The sequence below is a fragment of the Peromyscus californicus genome, unplaced genomic scaffold, assembly GCF_007827085.1.
Source record: "Peromyscus californicus insignis strain IS unplaced genomic scaffold, ASM782708v3 Scaffold_9__1_contigs__length_137607984, whole genome shotgun sequence".
NCBI lineage: Eukaryota > Metazoa > Chordata > Mammalia > Rodentia > Cricetidae > Peromyscus > Peromyscus californicus.
The window spans coordinates 82,108,291-82,129,617 of record NW_026294617.1 but is presented as its reverse complement, the minus strand read 5'-3'; the positions used below and the strand labels follow the sequence as shown (position 1 = coordinate 82,129,617).

The following is a 21,327-nucleotide window of genomic DNA, read 5'->3' as shown; positions in this document are numbered from 1 at the left end:
GCATGAGTAGTTGCAGGAATAAACAGTGTGTTTTTGTTGTTGTTTTCCAAGTCAGTGGCAGATTTGGAGGCCACCTGAAGGGGTCTGTGGGATTTTTTCTGCCCCTTGTTCTTTCTTTAGCCTGTTGAATTAGGCTTGAATCAAAGATTATTTGCCAGTGACTCTGCTGAATATTTCTGAGGTAATGATTCTCATTGTTACCCACTCCAAGTGAATGTGAGTACACGATCAAGAGGTGAAAATCATTTGCCTGTTATCAGATCTTTAGCTGAGTTCCTTTGAAGCAAGGATACAATACTGAAGCAGCTTTAGGGCAAGTCTCTAGTGGCCCACTCCAGGTTGTAGCAGAGGTTCGTGCAACAACTGAGTAAGAAATAACAGCAGCACCATGATTGTATTTGATCATTTCAGAACAAGCTCATTTACAGAAGATAATTTATTAAATTAAAAATAACAGGTTGTACCCAAGATGCACATTGCAGAATGTGGCTTGAGTCCCAGATTAGCTGGGTATGAGTTTCAACCGTAGTAGTCTGCAGTGAATTTACTGGTAAAATGAAGAGATGTTACTGGAATGGCTACTCTTTGGCTCTCTTACTTTGTCAGACCAGATGGCACCATGATTACTTTTGGCAGGAATCTTGCAGTAGTAACACTAACTACAGTGGCAGTTTTCAGGGGGTTTTGTTGTTGTATTTGTTTTAAAAGATGAGATTCTGAAATAGATCTTTTTAAAAACAAAATTGTTCTAAAATTTAATTGCAGGCCTTCTGTAGAAATACTTAATTTTAAAAATGGGGAGAGGGACATGCCATAGCATGCTTAAGAGCTTAGAGGACAGCTCTCAGGAGACCATTCTTTCTTTCCATGATGTCAGTCCTAAGGATCAGTGGCAAGTATCTTTACCAACTGAGCCATCTCAGTAGCTAAGAAATAATTTCATATTAAAAAATGTTGTCCTGGTTGTATTGCATTAAGAATTGTAATACACTTAGGGAACAATCAAAAGATGTATCTGGTTTCATATCTTATATTCTTCATGAATTTGTTATGATGCATTTTCAAATTTAGATATTAAGAACAAAATTATAGTGCAGATGACATTGCAAATTATATGTTAGATGTTAAATCATGCTTATCTTGCCACCTTTCTGCTGATCTGTAATAGTCTCCTCTCATACTTAAACAGTTCTTTGCTTGGAGAGTCCTTACTCCATGATTAGAGAAATAAATCTATTCATCTTAATATGTGCTTGTAAATAACAAAGTGAACAACCCTTCACCAGCTGCAGCACTCTGGAGAACAGGCCCTGCACCTCTCCCGGGCAGCAGTTGAGTTGATCTGTAGACGGGGGTAAGCGTGAGCCAGCCCTAAAGGCGTGAGAGGGGCATAGCTAGTACCACCTCCCTCATCTGCGGAGTGATGGTGGGAGCGAGGAGAAGATGTCCTCCCCCTTGCTCCTGCCACCTGTGGTGGGCAAGGAAGCTGACCCTTCCTGTCACCAGCTGCAGCACTCAGAAAGTGGGTCCTGGACTTTGCCTGGGCAGCACAGCAGAGCTGACCCTATTGACAGGGGTAGGGTGAACCAGCCCCAAGAAGGTGAGGTGGGAGATCTGGCTCTGCCCCTCACCTGCCATCTGGTGGTGTAGGCAGGGGAGAGATATCCCCTCCACCTGTGGCAGGTGAGAGAGCTGCCCTGAGGTTTTAAAAGTGGGAGAGCTGTCCTTGCCCCTCACCAGTTGCAGCACTCAGGAAAGTGGCTCCTGCACCTCCCCTGGGCAACACAGTAGAGCTGGCCCTGGTAGTCCAGGGGTGGGAGAGCCAACCCCAAGGACATGAAAACAAGAGAACTGCCCCACCCCTTGCTCATTGCTGCAAGGGGTTAACTAGCCAGGGCAGTGCTGGAGAGCTCACACGGTGGTGAGAACGGGAGAGAGCTGGCAGGCTGACCATCTCTGCAACTACCCAGGCCCAGAACCAGGGTTATGAGTTGACCACCCCAAGTCCACCCATCTGTGATCTACAGGAGCACATGAAGGGACTGGTCGTGCATACCCAAAGCTGTAGGATCTCTATGACACAGGGCAAATATCCAAGTGGAGCCCCAGTGAGGGCTCAGCCTCAGTAGTGTAGCAGAAACCAGCCTCGAACCAGACCAATGACTCTTTGCAGTGAACACTTGCAAGTGCAGATATATGGACAAAAGGGTGTACTGTGACTCACTGTGTCACACAGCTTGGTGGGGTGTTGTAAGGGCAGAGGGAGGATATGAAGGGATGGGGAAATAAATGGGATCGAGATGACGATGTGAAAGACACAAACAGTAAATAAAAAGGAAGTAAAAAAATAAAGTGAAGAGCATTTTCACTGATTTTTTTTTTTAAATTTGGAGGGTGAAGATTTAATATAGTCTAATGTAGTAGATGCAGTTGATTACTCCACTAAATCTTATATCCTGTTACCTAAGAATTTTTAGAAAAAGGATATTATTCATTTGCATGTCTCTACTCTCTTCTTGCACACATCACGAAGGATAGAAATAATAAAGCCATTGTGGCAAAATGAGTCATTCTAGATGATGATATAAAAGGCAGCCAGAGTTCTTGTCTAAACAGGATTCTTTATAAGTGCTAATCTTCAGGCTTTTTTTTTCTCTTAAGAATGCTAATATTTTCATTTTCTTATGTTGAAAGTTAAGATTCACTAGAGGTGGGCTAGAGAGATAGCTCATCATTTGAGTGTGTACTGCTTTTCCAGAGGACCCCAGTGGCTCACAACTGCCTATAACTCTAGCTCCTTGGGATCCAGTGCTCTCTTCTGGCCTCCAAGGGCACCAGCACACACGGCACACACCAGACAAATAAAATAAAAACAAATGTTTTTTAAAAGACACTCTAGAAGCCCAAAGGACAAACAAAGCTAACATCCCTTGCTGTAATAGTTGCTCATTTTATTGTTTCTGTTTGTCTTTTTCCTTACTTTCACCATTAATAGCACAGGTAACAAAGGAAATATTATTTGCTTCCCTGTTTACATAGATTGTATGATTAATTGACCAATATAAAGATAGTCATAGACTGAAATTCTCATAGTTTGATGTTTAATTGTCAGTGTTTAGTAATTTCACTGCTTGTTGAAGCAGATTTTCAGTGGAAAACATATTTGGCTGAAATATGTTTGCGCCATGACATGATAGAATATGATCACATGGCTTCTGAATTATCTCTCATCATGGTTTCAAACATCATTTTTAGTTTTTATTCTTTTGTCACAACTACATTCTTAAATAACTATCATTTAAGTGGCTTGCCAGAATATCAGTGTAACACGTGGGAGCTTGTAAAATACTGAGGACTTTTGGGTAATCATCTGCCCCAAGGCTCCCTTTGTGTTCCAGCATTCCTTCAGAGTTCTCAGCTTTCCAAGAGTCAATTGTGAATGTACTCAGTCACAAGGTCCCGCTAAAGTTATGTTACATTTATTTACTTAACTAACTTATTATGTAATTGTGAAGAACCTGAAGTGTAAAAACAGAGTTGTTCTATAACAATATTAGTAGAAAGGTAATAATGTAATATGCAAGGATAATGTCTAGAGCAATGGTTCTCAACCTGGGGGTTGAACTACCCTTTCCACAGGGGTTGCATATCAGATATCCTGCATATCAGATGTTTGCATTACAATTCACAACAGTGGTGAAATTACAGTTATGAAGTAGCAAAGAAAATAATTTTATGGCTGGGGGTCACTGTGGTGGTATTTTGTGGATACTCTAACAAATAAAGCTTGCCTGAAGATCAGAGGGGAAAGCCAGCCACTAGTCAGCTATAAAGGTCAGGCAGTGGTGGCATACACCGTTAATCCCAGCCCTTGGGATCTCATGCCTTTGCTCCCAGTACTTGAGAGGTACACACACCTTTAATCCTAGCACTAGGAAGGTTGAAACAGGAAATGATATGGCTGGGCAGAGAAAAGGAATGTAAGGCAGGAGGAGACAGGAGCTCAGTCCTGTTTTGGCTGAGGAGCTGGTGAGGTAAGAGGTGGCTGTGACTTTGTCTCTCTCATCTTTCAGCATTTACCCTGATATCTGGCTCTGGGTTTTTATTAAGACCAATTAGGATTTGTCATACAGGTCACCACAACATGAGGAACTGTATTAAAGGGTCACAGCATTAGGAAGGTGGAGAACTAATGTTCTAGGGGATTTCCACTCTGATATTTTCCAGAGTAGATTGATAGCTTGATTTATTTTGGAGAAACTTACAGATTCTTCTGTTATTGCCTTAAAAAATGAGCTGCCGCAGGAAGAGAACTTGTGCTGTAGTTTTGTAAACTGGTGTTGGTTCCCTTGGTGGGTTTGTGGAGAAGTACTAGCTCCGTTGACCTCTAGTCATGCCCTGGGCCTCCCACTGGCTTTCAGCCTTTCTGTGTTCTATTTCCTAAAGAGACATACTCCTTAACCTTTGTGATGGAATACAATGATGTTTTATATAGGAAAAGAAATAGAACTCTTTCATCTAAACAAACTGCACATTTCTCTATATTTTATAGTCACCTCAACCAGAAAACTCAGTTTGAAAATCCAGTGGAGGAAGCCAAAAGGAAAAAGCAGATAGGACAGACTGAAGTTCATCCTGCAAAACCAGGTAGAATTTATTTGCTCATTCTAATAAATCGTGAAATATGTATAGTGAGTTAATGAAAGTGAATTTGAACTTTTTATTGCTAAATCTTTGAAACTCAACAGAGAAAGTTTTGTTTCTGTGAAAGTTATGAATAATTTTTTTACAAAATCATGTAAATATTGTGAGAATACTGAGATGTTTGTCATGATTAAATAAAAAGCATGGAATTGTATGAATTTGAGGTTGGTTTTTAAAGATTGGGTTGTTCCTTTATTTTTGAAGCCTGGCTCAGTATTAGCTCTTTAGTTCCCTATAGCTTCTGAGTTAACTCCTTAAGTCAAATATATAGATTTAATCTTCAAGATTTTCTACTGACCAATATTAATCAGTACTAAGTAAATCTACAGAGTATTTCCCAATGCCATTGGCTATCATGTAGATAGTAGGTATTTGTCATATAGAATCACTCGGAAGACATTTTAAGTTGCATGAAGTTTTAATGCACCTAGTCATAGTTTTTGGTTTTTTTTTTCCTTTGAAAAGCTGCTAAGAAGTTCTTGGATGTTACTCTCCTCTGTCTCCTTCCTTTCTTCATGTGTCATTACAACCAAGTTCTCTGCTTATATTGTAGAATATAATATGACCCATTTGTGTATCTGTGAGAAAAGTAGTTCTTTCTTCCAGCTACTCTTCAAAAACGTAGGTGCCTTCCTTAAGCTTTGCATGTAGTTTAGCAAATATTTTCAGTTTAACAGATATTTTTTAGCACTTTTCATATGTCCTATGCTTCACTAGTCACTAGATATTCAAAAAATGTTTGAGATGAAGTCAGTTCTCACCCCCAAGAATTCATAGTATGGTAGATAATGGTCCTAAGATGTAATGAGAAGTGTCATTTAAAATAGTGGATAACTGTGCTGGCTAAAGAGCAGGCTTAAATCTCATCATGTAACCTTGGTTAAGTTCCCTAAAGTCTTTATGCCTGTTTTCTCATCTATGAAATAATAATAATATCATCCTATGGAGACACCTTCTCAAGACATTGAAGATATCTCAAGAGGAAGGTACTATTATATTAAATGTGTGTGTAAATAAATAAAATGCTTATAGTAGTATTTGCTATGTGATAATCAATAAATGATATTCTTTATAAATGATTTCAGCATTATAAATGGGTACAGAATCACCTTTTATCTGATGAGAATACATTCCAAGACCACCAGTTGATGCCTAAAGTAATGTATAGCATTAAGCCTTATGTAAACTTTTTCCTGTGTATACACACTTCTGATAAATTTAATCTTTTAAAAATATTTATTTATTTTTTATTTTAAGCGTGTGAATGTTTTACCTGCATGTATGTCTGCGCACCACAAACATGCAGTGCCCACAGAAGTCAGAAGAGGGTGTTGGGTCCTCCAGGACTGGAGTTACAGACATTGTGAGCCACCGTGTGGGTGCTGGTAACCAAACCCAGATCCTTTTCAAGAGCATCAAGTTCTCTTAACCACTGAGCCATCTCTTTAGCCCTACCTTTTCACTTAATGGAAACTTCACAATTTCTCTTTGACATGTCCAAATCATCAGCATCACTACCACAAGAGTTGATCTGAAAACCAAATGGCTACTAACAGCTGTCAAGTGATAGTAGATATGGCATGGACACCTGAATGGAAGGATGACTGTGGACTAGATACTAATAGCTGTCAAGTGATAGTAGATATGGCATGGACACCTGAATGGAAGGATGACTGTGGACTAGATGCTAACGGCTGTCAGGTGGTAGTGTATACGGATGGACACCTGATGGAAGGATGACTGTGGACTAGATACTAACAGCTGTCAGGTGGTAGTGTATACGGATGGACACCTGATGGAAGGATGACTGTGGACTAGATACTAACAGCTGTCAGGTGGTAGTGTATACGGATGGACACCTGATGGAAGGATGACTGTGGACTAGATGCTAACAGCTGTCAGGTGGTAGTGTATACGGATGGACACCTGATGGAAGGATGACTGTGGACTAGATACTAACAGCTGTCAGGTGGTAGTGTATACGGATGGACACCTGATGGAAGGATGACTGTGGACTAGATGCTAACAGCTGTCAGGTGGTAGTGTATACAGATGGACACCTGATGGAAGGATGACTGTGGACTAGATACTAACAGCTGTCAGGTGGTAGTGTATACAAATGGACACCTGATGGAAGGATGACTGTGGACTAGATACTAACAGCTGTCAAGTGATAGTAGATATGGCATGGACACCTGATGGAAGGATGACTGTGGACTAGATGAGATGGACCAAGGTGGCACAAGATTCCACCACACTTCTCAGAACAATATGCAACTTAGTTTATAGTTTATTTCCATTTAATATTTTCAGAATTCATCTAATTGTAAATAACGGAAGCTATAAAAAACAAAACTTAATGGAGAGAGGCTACAGTAGTGGAGTATGGGTAAAGGGGAAAAACTAGAGAAAAGGCAGTGAAGCAGAAAGAAAGTGGGTGTTTTACATTTCTGAAGATGTCCAGAAATCCTATAAAGATATTAGTCACAGTTTCCCCACAAACACAACAAGGATTTAGGTTTTTTGTTTTGTTTTGTTTTGTTTATAAGACCAGCAAATTTTTAATTTATTTTTTAGGATATCATATGAAGTAATGAACTTCATTATGGCATTTTCATCATATATGTCATATTTTGTTCTCAACAATTCCCTTCCAGCAATTTAAAATCAAGCATTCTGACGTAATACAAAGATGTACTAACTTTCTGAGGAATATGACAGGAAACATTAGTCTTTGTTTCCCACAATTAAAGAATTATGTCTCAGTCAGGCATGGTGGTGCACACCTTTAATCCCAGCACTCCAGAAGCAGAGGCATGAAGATCTGAGTTCAAGACCAGCATGGTCTACAGATGGAGTTCCAGGACAGCCAGGGCTGTTACACACAGAAACCCTGTCCCACCCCTCCCAAAAAAAGTTATGTTTCTATAAGAACAGAAAATACTGTGTGTACAATGAAAATACCACACTCTGTAACAGATAGTATTCTCAAACCTGGGCCAAGGCATTCTGGCCAGTGTTTATTGACAGAACCATGGCTGCAGTGAAGTCCTGTGATGCAACATGGATGAGTACTCCAGAAACACCTCAGGCTCATTAAGCATTTGATTTTGGATTTTGAGTTCTTGTGTGTTCATAAATCTGTTACTGTTGCCAGACATTTCCCAACCCCCATGGTTACATGACCTCAAGTGAAATAAATAGTAAGCCAGGGCTTCTGAAGCCGTGAGTTAGTACACCTTTTGTGTGTGTGTGTGCAAGTCTTTGGACCGAAGTGTTACAGTTTGATGCTTTGTAAACATGGATTCATTAGAAAGGGGGAAATCCTGTGGAATTTAAAGAATGAGAGGAGCCCAGCTTTAAGGCCATTGGGGATTCTTGGTGGCCTGTGGGGAATCATGCATTCCTGTCCTTGTACTAGCACTAAGTAAGTACACAACCCTGGGAGGGACAGCAGCAAGCTGTGAGCATAAAGAGGGGGTGGCCACTGTCCCTCCATGCTGAATGCCCCCTAGTGGGCTCTTCCTTATGTTGGGTAGGGTGGAAAGAATGCAGCAAAGTCCCTTTGCCAGTGCCTCCTAAACAGGGTATGGTAACTCTTGTGACATCATTGAAAGGGAGAACCTGTAGCAAACACTTTCTTGTAATTTGCATATTTTCCAGAATCTTTGACACCCGGGAAGAATGATAATTTCTTGGCCTGAAACTTAAAAACCCTAATTGTTATTTTTGATTCTTAGGTTCAAAATCATCAAGTGGAAAAATATCCAGGATTTAGTTCTTTTTAAACTTAAATTTTCCTGTACCTTCAGAGTTTTTGTGATTTCCTATTCTTTAGGGGTTTTTTTTTATTGTTGTTAATTTTACTTAGGTTATACAAATATATTGAAGATTGACTGTATACAGTTTATTCATTATAATTATTTTTGTTTTCAAATCTAATTCTTATTTTTGACCCAGATGTGGAAAGATCTCATTTTACTCGGGATCCATCCCAACTTAAAGGTGTCCTTGTTCGAGCATCACTGAAAAAGAGTACAATGGGATTTGGTTTTACCATTATTGGTGGAGATAGGCCTGATGAATTTCTACAAGTGAAAAATGTGCTAAAAGATGGACCTGCAGCTCAGGATGGGAAAATTGCACCAGGTAACAAGGTTTTCAGAATTACTGGAAGAGTCGTGGTACACTAACAAAAATTAGAGCAAAAATGTGTGTGTGTGTGTGTGTGTGTGTGTGTGTGTGTGTGTGTGTGTATGAATAAATGAAGAGAATATACTATGTAATTGAAGCTTGAGATTCCTGTATTAAGATAGTTTATCCTTTAATTAAATACATTGCTAGTTTGAAAGCTGGCTGTTTTTATAATAAGAAACGGTTAAAATATTTTTATTAATGTTTGATTTTTTATAATTTTTAGATAATATTTTGACTGTATGAAACTTAATATTTGATAGCCATCTCAGAAGATCATTTGATTGATAATAGAGTACATTAAAAAAATTTTTCATAGGTATATGGGTGTTTTGCCTGCATGTATATATGTATACCATGTATGTGCCCAAGGAAGCCAGAGGAAGGAGTTAGATCCCCTGAGAGTGGAGTTACAGATGAGTGGGAGCTGGGAATCGAACCCGGTCCTCTGGAAGAGCAGCCAGTGCTCTTAACCACTGAGCCGTCTCTCCGCTCCTGTAGGCTACTTTGACAGCTCCCTAATATCCATTTATCATCTCTTCTGAAAAGTAGTCCACTGAAATGCTTTGAGTGATAACAAAGAAATTCTTTTTTTTTTTTTTTTTTTGGTTTTTCAAAACAGGGTTTCTCTGTGTAGCTTTGCGCCTCTCCTGGAACTCACTTGGTAGCCCAGGCTGGCCTCGAACTCACAGAGATCCGCCTGGCTCTGCCTCCCGAGTGCTGGGATTAAAGGCGTGTGCCACCACCGCCCGGCTGAAATTCTTATTTTTAATCCACTTTTCCTCCTTTCTTGGCCTTACTTGAAGTTAGTAAAATTCAACTACTGTGTTAAGTATTATAGATACAATCATCACTATTTTTATAAGGCTACATAAAGTTTAGGTTGTCTTGTATTTAATTTTCCCAGTCTTTAATTGGTAATTGCTAGATATTTTAATATGACTGACATTGTTTGTTTCTAAAGACCTTGGAAGAGATTCAAGACAAATTACTGAATATTGTGGTGGATTACACACTGTTTTCCAAAGAGGTAGTGTTCCACTGGGGTTCCTTATTGCAGAGTTTGACTTTTCAAATCATGTATTATTTTATATCCTGTTGTAATGTGAACTCACACTTAAATGACTCAGTTGTTACTGTACTTTTTCATGACAAATATCAAGTTACTTTTAATTAAGTTATAGAATCTCTCATGTACCTTTCAATGAATTGATAGAAAGTTTAAAAAAAGAAAACCTAAAATAATTGAAATTTATATTTAACTTTTATTTTTAAAATTAATGAACTTAAAGATCTTAATCTTAACATTAATAGAAAAGGTTTCCTTTTTAATTTTCAATTTTAACCTTTCAACATTTGTTCATGAAACACATCACATACCATAGATGATAGATAGATAGATAGATAGATAGATAGATAGATAGATAGATATACAAGGTTTCATAATACAATTTCTCATTCACCTAAAGCTGTTAGTTAATTTGCATAAAAACTCAATACTTGTATAAGGACTTTAGGAACTTTTTAGGAACTTTTCATTTGGAGGTAAAAAGTTAAAGCTTTGTTTATAATTAATCTAATTTCTGTATCCTCTTAGATTAGACAAATTTCTACAAAGTAACATTTTTTTAAAAAATACTATTTATTTTATGTTTGTGGGTGTTTTGCAGCATCTGTGTCTGTATGACATGAGTGCCTGTGGAAGCCAGAAGAGGGTGTCAAATACCCTGAGAGTAGAATTACAAATGGTTGTGAGCTTCCATGTGGTGCTGGGAATCGAACCTGGGTCCTCTGGAAGAGCAGCCATTGCACTTAAAGGCTGAGCCATCTTTCCAGTCCCTGCAAAGTAACATTTTCAACACCATGCATCCTGTTTTTTGAGGTCTCAGTGCAACAAAATACCTTTGTCAGTAACATTTTAAATAATTATATGAAATAAAAGAAAATAGATGAGATAATGAAATTTTATTTTATTTTGTTGTTGGATAGCTAATTTCAAAAGTCAAGGTGGTGTTAAAATTGCCAATTGTTGAAATTCTGTGGAATGAGTACAAAATGAGCATAATATTATAAAAGAGAAAGACAAAATTAAATCTTACAAGAATTGATTAATCTCACCTTTCAGTATCTTAAAAATATACTCATTGGTTATCTTGATTTTGTTGTTGCTGCTGCTTGAAATCAGACTCAGAGTAAATACAAAATCTCTACAGAAAAGACCCTAAAGTGAAATGAACTGATGAGAGATCATGTCATTCTACTCTTCCTCTTTTTTTGCATTAGAATAGAGTTAAGAGACATTGATAAATAGCTTGTTTGTACAAGTAGCCAATGGAGTTACTTTCTTTTGTATGTGCTAAATACCTACCCACACTGTACTAAGTTTTGACTAGCCACTTAGTAATGGCTCAGAAAGTACATAACAAATGCAATAAAACTTGGAGAGTTTTTAAATAATAGGCTTGAATTTGAGGTTATAACTCTTTGATGTTAAAATAATTAATAATTTGACATTTAGGAGATATCTCAATGGTTAAAAAAAAAAAAAAAACAAAAGCACTTGCTGCTCTCCCAAAGACCCCAGGTTGTTCAGTTCCCAGTAGCTTACAGCTACCTGTGTCCCCAGCTCCAGGGAGCCCAACACCCTGTCCTGTCTTCTGTCACTATCTACACATGCATTACATACACATTGACATAGACACACACAGAGACAAATGAATGAAAATATTAAAAATAAGTCTTAAAAGATGCAGACATTTGTATCTATTTTTATAGCAAAGTTTTAATAGCAAATATATGTATTGCAAATCTCATTTCAATATTTATAAACAATTAGAGAGTTTCAGAACTCCGATTTAGTTTCTGATTTTGTTTTTGCCTTTCCTCTAGCAAAAAGATTAACTTATTTGGTGATTTTAATATTTTAACATAATTATATTTTATCAGGTGATGTTATTGTAGACATCAATGGCAACTGTGTCCTTGGTCACACCCATGCAGATGTTGTCCAGATGTTTCAGTTGGTACCTGTCAGCCAGTATGTCAACCTTACTTTATGCCGTGGTTATCCACTTCCTGATGACAGTGAAGATCCTGTTGTGGACATTGTTGCTGCTACTCCTGTCATCAATGGACAATCATTAACAAAGGGAGAGACGTGCATGAACACTCAGGATTTTAAACCAGGAGCAATGGCTTTGGATCAAAATGGAAAACCAGGCCAAATCTTGGCCAGTGACCGTCTCAACGGGCCATCAGATTCAACTGAACAGAGAGCATCCCTGGCATCGTCGGGCAGCTCCCAGCCTGAACTAGTGACTATCCCTCTGATTAAGGGCCCCAAAGGCTTTGGGTTTGCGATTGCTGACAGCCCAGCCGGACAGAAGGTGAAAATGATTTTGGATAGCCAGTGGTGTCAAGGCCTTCAAAAAGGGGATGTCATCAAAGAAATTTACCACCAGAATGTGCAGAATTTAACACATCTCCAAGTGGTAGAAGTACTAAAGCAGTTCCCAGTCGGTGCAGATGTGCCATTGCTCATCTTAAGAGGAGGTGAGTGACAGCACAAGGGTGACTCTTCATTCCAAGCATTTATATCCGATCATTGCCCGCCCTGCCAGGGCAGGTGTCTTCTACTAGCATATTTCCCTGGCAATTAGTGTGCATTTTTCTTGTGACTCTGGCTGCATGTTTCACGAGCAGTATCTTTTTAAACTCTGTGTTGATTATTAGTGGTTTCATTCATGTCCCTTATGAATATAATTTCTTCCCATGATAGTCTTCTTAAAATACAATTTATAATTTTAATGATTAGAGAAAGTCATGGTACTATGCTACATCAAATAAAACACATCCTCTTAATTTCATTTTTTCAGTTGATAGCGATAATAGAAATTGACTTTTTTAGCCAGTGGTGCTTTATCAAGAACTCTGGACCACACCAGAGATTGTAAATTCTAACATGTTTATGTATGAGGAAAACAAAGAGGTGTTAGCCTTTCCTTTGTCTTAAGCTCTACAATCTGCCCGTAAATGTTGATTAAATCTCACAGTGCTTATGTAAAGAAAAAAAAGGGGAAATTAATTTTTCAAGGTCATGAACTGATACGAACCACTCTTAGACATTTTAAATCTAATTCTAAGGACTAACTACAAAGTTGAATTTCAGTAGACTTTCTTAAGTCCATACCAGTGAACGACTAGTGTTTAGCCTTTCTTCCTTATCTCCTCAACTCTTAGTTTTTATATTTGAGGCACACTTTACTTCTTGTTTTGCATTTTTTTTTTTGCATTTTTTCTTTTTTTATCCATTTTGATATAGTTTCCAGGTGATGTAGTACAGTATGCTCAGAGTCAGGTAAAAACAATCTTTATGATGGGGCTGACAGAATGGGTCAGTAGAGTTCAGATACCAGCATCCATATAACAAGCCAGGCAGCCCTTGAATGCCTTCACCTCAGCTCAGAAGTGGGTGGAGACTTCCAGCCCACCCAAGAAAATGTGAGCCCTAGGTTCAGGCAGAGAGCCTGCCTCTGCCTCCCAGGAATAGGTGGAGTGTCGAGGAGGACATCCAGTGCCCTCTTCTGGCCACCATGTGTACACATTGCTAACAGCCCTGTCTCCCATGTCATAAAGTAGACAACTGAAAAACCTTTGCAAAAACCCTTTTAGTTTGTTTCAGAGGAGCCAGGTAAGAAGTAGTTAAATATTAAAACAGCACACTAGTGAATACACACACACACAAAAAAAAATAAACAGGTAGACAGATAGATAGATAAATAAATAAATGCAAATAGATCTTTAAAAGAAATATCTTTGTGAATGCTTGAGAGTTTTCTAACAAATCTAACAGAGACCAAAGTTTGATATTTGGGGGTTGATATAAGTTTGCTGCCTCTCTGCTTACTGTTTCTGTGATTTAAGGAACCGTAACTATTAAATGATACTAGCATTTATGCCTCAGGAATGTGGTAGTGTTGAAGATAATAGATGTTTAATGTCTGACACAAAGCTGATACTAGATAGAGTTTATTATTAACCTTCTGAAATTGAAGTTTTATCAGAGACATTATTAATGTTTATGGTCTAGGAGTGTTTCCTCTGTTTTTAATTTTATTTTTTTAATTTTAGGTCCTCGTTCACCAACTAAAACTGCCAAAATGGTAAGTACTATGGTGATCCTCCAATGCTTTCCCTATACCCTGAAAGAGGTGCCTCATTCCCCTATGGAAGGGCAGCTTCTTACTATGGGAATGGCTGTGAGAAGTCAAAGAGGGGCTTATTGCCCTAGGCTTAGATGAGAAATTCCGAGGAGCTGGTAGAAAACTCCCTGAGAGGGTTGTGCTGGGTTGGTTAAGGCTTGCTGCTGGAGAAGACTAGAGGCCCAGATTACCAACGGTCCTACTCACAAAGTTATAAAGTGGTCCACTGAAGAACCTGTGTAAACATCCTATTAGTTTTTTTCCGGAGGAGCCAGGTAAAAAGTAGCTAAATGTTAGGACAGATAGCAAGCATCTTCTTACTGGTGCCCAAGGAGAAGACATAGTAGCTGATCCTAATTTCATGAAGACTGTAAATAACCAGACTTAAATGAACTCACATTTAAGACTCAGCAAAACTTTTCATATTGTTACCTTCTGAGCTAAATCTTCTTATATCAAATGATAAGACTATTAGATCTGAAACAGTGTCTTCTTTATTACTCCTTTGAATAACGAGAAACCTATTTAAAGATCTATAGGAGAAAATAGACATTAAAATGGTGGTGCCAAGTGCTATGATGGTGAAAGAAACTGTACCAGGCATAACATATATTTGTGGATACCTACATGGATATAAAGACAATTATATTAAAATCTCAGCTCAGTTAATGGTTTGGCTAACTTGGAATAGAAAGGTGGTTTCTATGAAAAGTCATAGGTGTCTAAAGGAAAGATCACATGGTATGAAATAGGTTAATTCTACCAACACATCAAATCTGCAAAGTTGCTGTTGAGTGGATCAGGTAATGGGGTAAATGCTGAAAGATCAGAGAAGTAAAGGAGCAGCCACTAGAGAGACTTCTTACCTCGGCCAAAAGGGGTGAGCTCCTGTTTCTTCCTGCCTTATATTCCTCTCTCTGCCCAGCCATATCACTTCCAAGTGCTGGGATCAAAGGTGTGTGCCACCACTGCCTGGCCTCTATGGTTAACTAGTGGCTAGCTCCGCAATCTGATCTCCAGGCAAGCTTTATTTGTTAGAGCACAAACAAAATATCACAACATTTCCCCCTTTTTGTCTAAAATTTTAAAAAAGATTATAACTAATAAAAGAAAAACTATATTCAATAAGTACAATAACTACATACAATAAATACAGGCAATAAATTCATCAACAATGTCTAGTTCATAAACATTTGACAAATTCAGAGAAAATACTCCATTATCTACCCTATTTTAGTGAGTCCAAAAGGTTGTACCTAATTCACTTTTATTCTAACTTGTCTTACCAAAACTATCTTCTAATGTCTCTCAACCCTATACACTTTACACCTCTTTAGTGAATTTCTTTTCTGAATCTGGTAACAAGGAAAATTTATAACTACCACTATAAAATCTTCAAAGCCATCAGAGACTCGAGAAGTAAATAATACTGCCTGAGTAAGCAAGAAGTGCAAGCAATCAACTTCTAAAAATATGTGAGAAATGGCAGTAACAGCTGACTGCCTGGACAGTCACCCAAGGTTCCTTTGTAACATTGGGGCATCCATCTTCAGCCTACTTGCCTAGCATATCTGACAGGCTTTTCTGTGAAGCAGGATATTCTGAAGGGCTGTCCTACCTTGTCTTGGCAAAGTTTGGCAGTCACTTTCTTTTGTGTCCTGCTTGTCCCATTTGGACAGCATACTGTCAGCAGTCAAGGCAAGAGCACTTTCTTGTCCAGTGGCTAACTTTTACCACAAAGAAAGTAAACTCCATATGGAGTTTCTTCGAGTCTCATCATCGTCTCTGAAGTAAATTGGTACTGCCAAGAGCAGACATATCTCATGGTCATTAAAAAAAAAAAAAAAGAATCTGTGTTGTTAAACATCTTAAATGCCATATTCTGTAGCTCTCTGAAGTGTTTGAAAGTGACCTCTCTATCCAAAATATATCTCTGTTTGACCTTGAAAACATACCTAATATGAGTACAAGTTCAATTGTAATAGGTGACTAATTACTAACCTGCATTTCCTTATTATCCTAAATAGTTGGTAATAATAACTTTCAAGGACCAGAAGTTTGCATTACATTGTTAAATGAGTTGTATACGTACAATACCTTGAACAAGAGTAGAAATGTATGTACAATATGTTCTAACAAAAATAATCTCAAATTTTTATCAATATACAAAGATCCATTTCAATGTAAAATATTTCAATGTAATACTATTAATTGCTTTTTTGCTTTAAAAGTATATTCAGTAATCTACCTTTTTATTGTTGTTTTTGCTCTTTTGCTCTGTATATATACAGAGGCTTATTCTTACATATGGATGCCCAACCATAGCTTGGCTTTTTTCTTTCCAGCTTTTCTTAACTTAAATTAGCCCATCTACCTTTGGCCTCAAAGGTTTTTTATTTTTCTCTATTCCTGTATACCTTTTCTTTCCTTCTTACTCCATGTCTGGCTATGTAGCTGGTGGCTGGCCCCTGGAGTCCTCCTCCCTCTCTGGCTACTTATTTTCTCCTCCCAGATTTCTCCTTCTATATATTCTCTCTGCCTGCAAGTATCGCCTATCCTTTCTCCTGCCTTACTATTGGCTGTTTAGTTCTTTATTAGACTAGTAGATGTTTTAGACAGGCACAGTAACACAGCTTCACAGAGTTAAACAAAAGCAACATAAACAAAAGAAATACACATTAAAATAATATTCTACAACATGTTATCCTATTTCTATATCCAACCTTTTTCTTTTCAGAGTAGATTCAATAATCTACCCTTATATCCTATCGTATCTCTATCCCCCTTTTTTCTTTTCAAAACAAGAATCTTGAATCTAAACGCCATTGTTCAGCTTTTTTTTTAACCATTACCAATAATGACTTGTAACCAACCACCCTAAACAATAACAAATATCCATAACCCATTGAAAGATCAAAAACCACCCACTTCCTCTCTTGGGATTGTGGGTGTCATGTTCTTAAAATTACTTCCTGCTGTCTGGGGGCAACAGCACCTTTAGGGGATCCTGAAAAGAAACATTTGGGTTAATTGTCAAGTCCTGGGAGAGGTAGCTGTATCATTTGTTGTTCAGTCTCTGCATAATGGGAAAGTTCAGGGCTTGTCTCAAGCCCTGACTAGAGTAGTCTGTGAAGCTGGATCATCTCAGCCAGCTACCTCGAAATTGTCCTGAGCAGTTTGTAGTCCAAAGCTGATCTTTGGGTGGTGTTTGTCATCTTAGTGGCATTATCACAGTGCAGGTGGAATCATCATCGTGGGGCCCCATCCTCCTTTTGGAGACTTCAGAGGTGATTGTTTGATATGGTCATGGTTCACTGCAGAAAACTTAAACATTTTAAATGTCATATGTAGCAGATCTCAAAGAGGTTAAAGGATCATATTTTGTTATGTACATTCCAGAGTACAAAAACTTAATTACTAGTTACCTGATAGAGACTCAAACCCGAAATCATGTACAGGAAACTAGATGAAGCTTTTTTCTAGAATTAGTTAGTACTCTATGTGATCATCAATATGACAAAAAGTTTAATATATATATTAATCTTGTAAATTTTGGGATAATATTTATACCTTAAGAAAAGTTTTAAAGAGTCAAAAATAAAACCAAAGACTTATGAGATTAGTGGTAATAGAATAGTCCCTTAATTTCTGTTTTTCTTCTGTCTCATATCAGGTAGCTCTTCTGACATGAGACAGATTTTGGATTTTACTTTAACAAACATGCTTGGATTTAGAGAAGGAGAGAGCCACACTCCAACTCCAAAACCACCCTTAATGTTTAATTGAACTGGAACTACAAAAAGACTATTTTCATTATATTTCTGCAGAGAATAGCAGAAACAAACATTAAGGATGATTTATGAAATTTTATCCTGTTGAAAATATGATATATCAATAGGCCACGTTACTCTTTTTCTTGAGACATTTTTTTCTGGATGATTTGTCCTTTTTCTTCAGATGTCTCATTTGTCCAGTGGTCTTCAGATTCCTTAGCTGGATGCTTTCATTCTCTTGAAAAGACAAAAATAAAACCCTGTCCCAACCCTAACTTTGGGGAGGTTCCCTTTTGACAAGTTATATCTGATCAAATGAGAAGCATTTGTTAACCTTATAAGTTAGTTTAGATTGAACAAATGGCCATGCTATTTGATAAACTATCACCTCTTCTAAATAAGAGGTCTCTCTTGTTCAAATCGAACCTTTATCAATTTTGATGGTATCCATAGCTTTTCTTCTGAGGAAACAAAAGCAAAACCTCGTCCCCAGCGTAACACATATCCTGGTTACCATTCTGAGGTCAGCACATCTTTAAAGTATACAGGCTGATTTAATTCCATAGTTTTTTCTATTATCCATTGTCTCTCCATAGATATCATTCCTTCTCATTAACATTTAGAAAATTCAAAGTTAATAAAGCATTATGCAATCTATTTCTGGGTTTTTTTGTTACCCCTTTCTGTTTGTTTAGCATATCCTTTAAAGTTCAATTTGATATTTCTACAACTGCTTGCCCTGTAGGATTTTGTGGTATACCTGTAATGTGCTTTATATTGTAAAAAGCAAAAAATTGTTTCATTTTACTAGAAACATATGCTGGAGCATTATCAATCATAATTTGTACAGGTATACCCATGATGGCCATAGCTTCTAGCAAATGTGTGATCTATAGAATCAGCCTCTTCAGAACTCAAAGCAGTTGCCCATTTAAATCCTGAATAGGTATCAATGGTATGGTGTACATACTTTAATTTTCCAAATTCTACAAAATGAAACACATCCATCTGCCAGATTTTATTCCCTTGAGTACCTTTTGGGTTACTTCCTGCAGGTAGTGGAGGTTGGTTGTACAAAGAACAAGTAGGACATTTCCTTATAATTTCCTTGGCTTGTTGCCAAGTGATGGAAAAATCTTTTATCAAATCTTTGCTATTGACATGGTGTTTTAAAATGAAATTCTGAGGCCTCCAACACATTTCCTATCAATAATTGATCAATTTTGTCATTACCTTATGCTAGAGGGCCTGGCAGACCTGTATGGGATCTGATGTGTGACATATATTTATATGAAATGGTTCCTATTCCTAATTATTTCTTGTAACTGAATAAATAACGAAGTTAATTCTGACTCATCAGGAATAAATTCAGCAGTTTAAATGTGTAAAACAATTCTTTATGCATACTGAGAGTCAGTAACTATGTTTAAAAGATTCCATTAAATCCATTAGTACCATCAGAGTAGCATATAATTCTGACTTTTGGTCAAAATCATAAGGGCTTTGAGCCACTTACTTAAATTTCCTGATTTATAACCTGCCTTTTCTGATTTGTTTGCATCAGTATAAAATGTTGAGCTCCAGAAATTGGTGTTCCCTGTACAATGTGAGGAAAGATCCAGTTAGTTCTCTTTATAAAATGAATTCTCTTGCTTTGGGGATATTTGTTGTTAATCTCTCCCAAAAAATTACTGCAAGCTCTTTGCCAGGGTTCACTTTCTGCCCATAATTTGTCACTTTCATCATTAGTAAAAGGTACTGCAATTTCTACTGGGTCTATTCCTGGTAATTGACGAAGTCTCAATTTTCCCTTTAGAATCAACTCAGAAATCTTTTCCACATAAGTTTTTAATTTTTTACTCTATTTATGTGGTAAAAATATCCATTCTAAGATGACATCTTCCCTCTGCAATAATATTCCTGTAGGAGAATGCATAGAGGGTAAAATAACCAGAATGCAATCAAGCTCTGGATCCACATGATCCACGTGTGCATTGTGTAATTTCTTTTCCACCAAATTCTCTCTCAGCTTCAGCTGATAGTTCTCTTGGACTATCTGAGTCTTGTCACCTTTTAAAGTTTGAAACAAATTAATCAGTTCAATATTTTTTACTCCAATAGTGGGCCATAGATGAGCAACGTATCCCAGCAATCTTTGAAAGTCATTAAGAGTGTGAAATTGAGCAGGGCGGTGGTGATGCACGCCTTTAATCCCAGCACTCGGGAGGCCGAGGCAGGCAGATCTCTGTGAGTTGAGTCCAGCCTGGTTTACAGAGCAAGTTCCAGGAAAGGCGCAAAGCTACACAGAGAAACCCTGTCTCAAAAAACAAACAAACAAACAAAGGAGTCCACAGTTGATTGTAACCTGAATTCCTAGATGGTCTTAATAAAAACCCAGCGCCACCTGTCTCACCCCACACCATACACCATGCCGTGATAATAATAATAAGGAAAGAGATAATTTTGTCTGACTGCTTTGGGAAAGTTGTCTTTGTATTCTGTTTTCCCTTTTCTGACTGATTGCCCAGAATGGGTGCTTTGGTATATGGATTGTCATTGCCCAGCAGAGGTTTTGCCATACATCTGGAACAGGAGGGGTTTCTTAGAGTGTTATCTTAAACGTCTTCACTGGAAATTAAATTCAGTGAAGTGAGGGGGTGGGGGTGTGTGGGGGGTGGGGGGGGGAGCTCTCCTCTTGCTTTCTTTAGAAGTGTTGTTGCCTTCTATTTATTTATCTTCATCTCCAAGTCAATTTGTGTCTTGGTGGTAGAGGAAAAGATAAGAATGTTTACACATAAGACTAAAACCCCTTAGTCAAATCATTATATAAATGACTTTAAATAACGTCAGTCTAATACATTTTAACCAGATTAACATGGCCATATAAGTGAATTCATGGACATCTGAGCAGTCTTCGGTGACTTTTGTCTCCTTTACAACCCTGCTTAGTTAACATCTCCAGCTCACAGCACAGTCTTATGAAATAACCAACCATCTTATTTTTTTATTTTTTATTTTTTGGTTTTTCGAGACAGGGTTTCTCTGTGTAGCTTTGTGCCATCTTATTTTTAAAATACTAAGTAAGGCCCCCTTTTTTTTTTTCCATTTTAGAAAACTGATACAAAGGAAAATTCAGGAAGTTTGGAGGCCATAAATGAGCCTGTTCCCCAGCCTATGCCTTTTCCGCCCAGCATTATCAGGTCAGGATCCCCAAAATTGGATCCTTCTGAGGTGTACCTGAAGTCTAAGACTTTATATGAAGATAAACGTAAGTAATTGGGAATATTTGAGGGGATCATGTAACAAGATCAATTTGAATTATTTTAAAATTGGAACTCTACCATCCTTTACAAGCATATTGAGAAACTATTCCTTCATTCCCATTTTAATGTGATTCTGAACTTTTTTTCCACATACATTTAATATTCATTTTTTTCCAAAACCATGAATTAAGT

At 37.6% G+C, this 21,327-nt stretch overlaps 1 protein-coding gene across 3 annotated transcripts in view; it reads left to right on the top strand.

Moving 5' to 3' along the window:
- Window positions 1-21,327, top strand: part of Magi3 (membrane associated guanylate kinase, WW and PDZ domain containing 3) — a 224,258-nt gene that overhangs the window by 164,277 nt on the left and 38,654 nt on the right. For all 3 annotated transcript variants that reach the window (XM_052730272.1, XM_052730273.1, XM_052730274.1), the window contains exons 8-12: window positions 4,553-4,647; window positions 8,665-8,853; window positions 11,845-12,450; window positions 14,029-14,060; window positions 20,984-21,140. In XM_052730272.1, coding sequence (XP_052586232.1) covers window positions 4,553-4,647; window positions 8,665-8,853; window positions 11,845-12,450; window positions 14,029-14,060; window positions 20,984-21,140 — 1,079 coding nt within the window. The remainder of the gene's footprint in view (window positions 1-4,552; window positions 4,648-8,664; window positions 8,854-11,844; window positions 12,451-14,028; window positions 14,061-20,983; window positions 21,141-21,327) is intronic.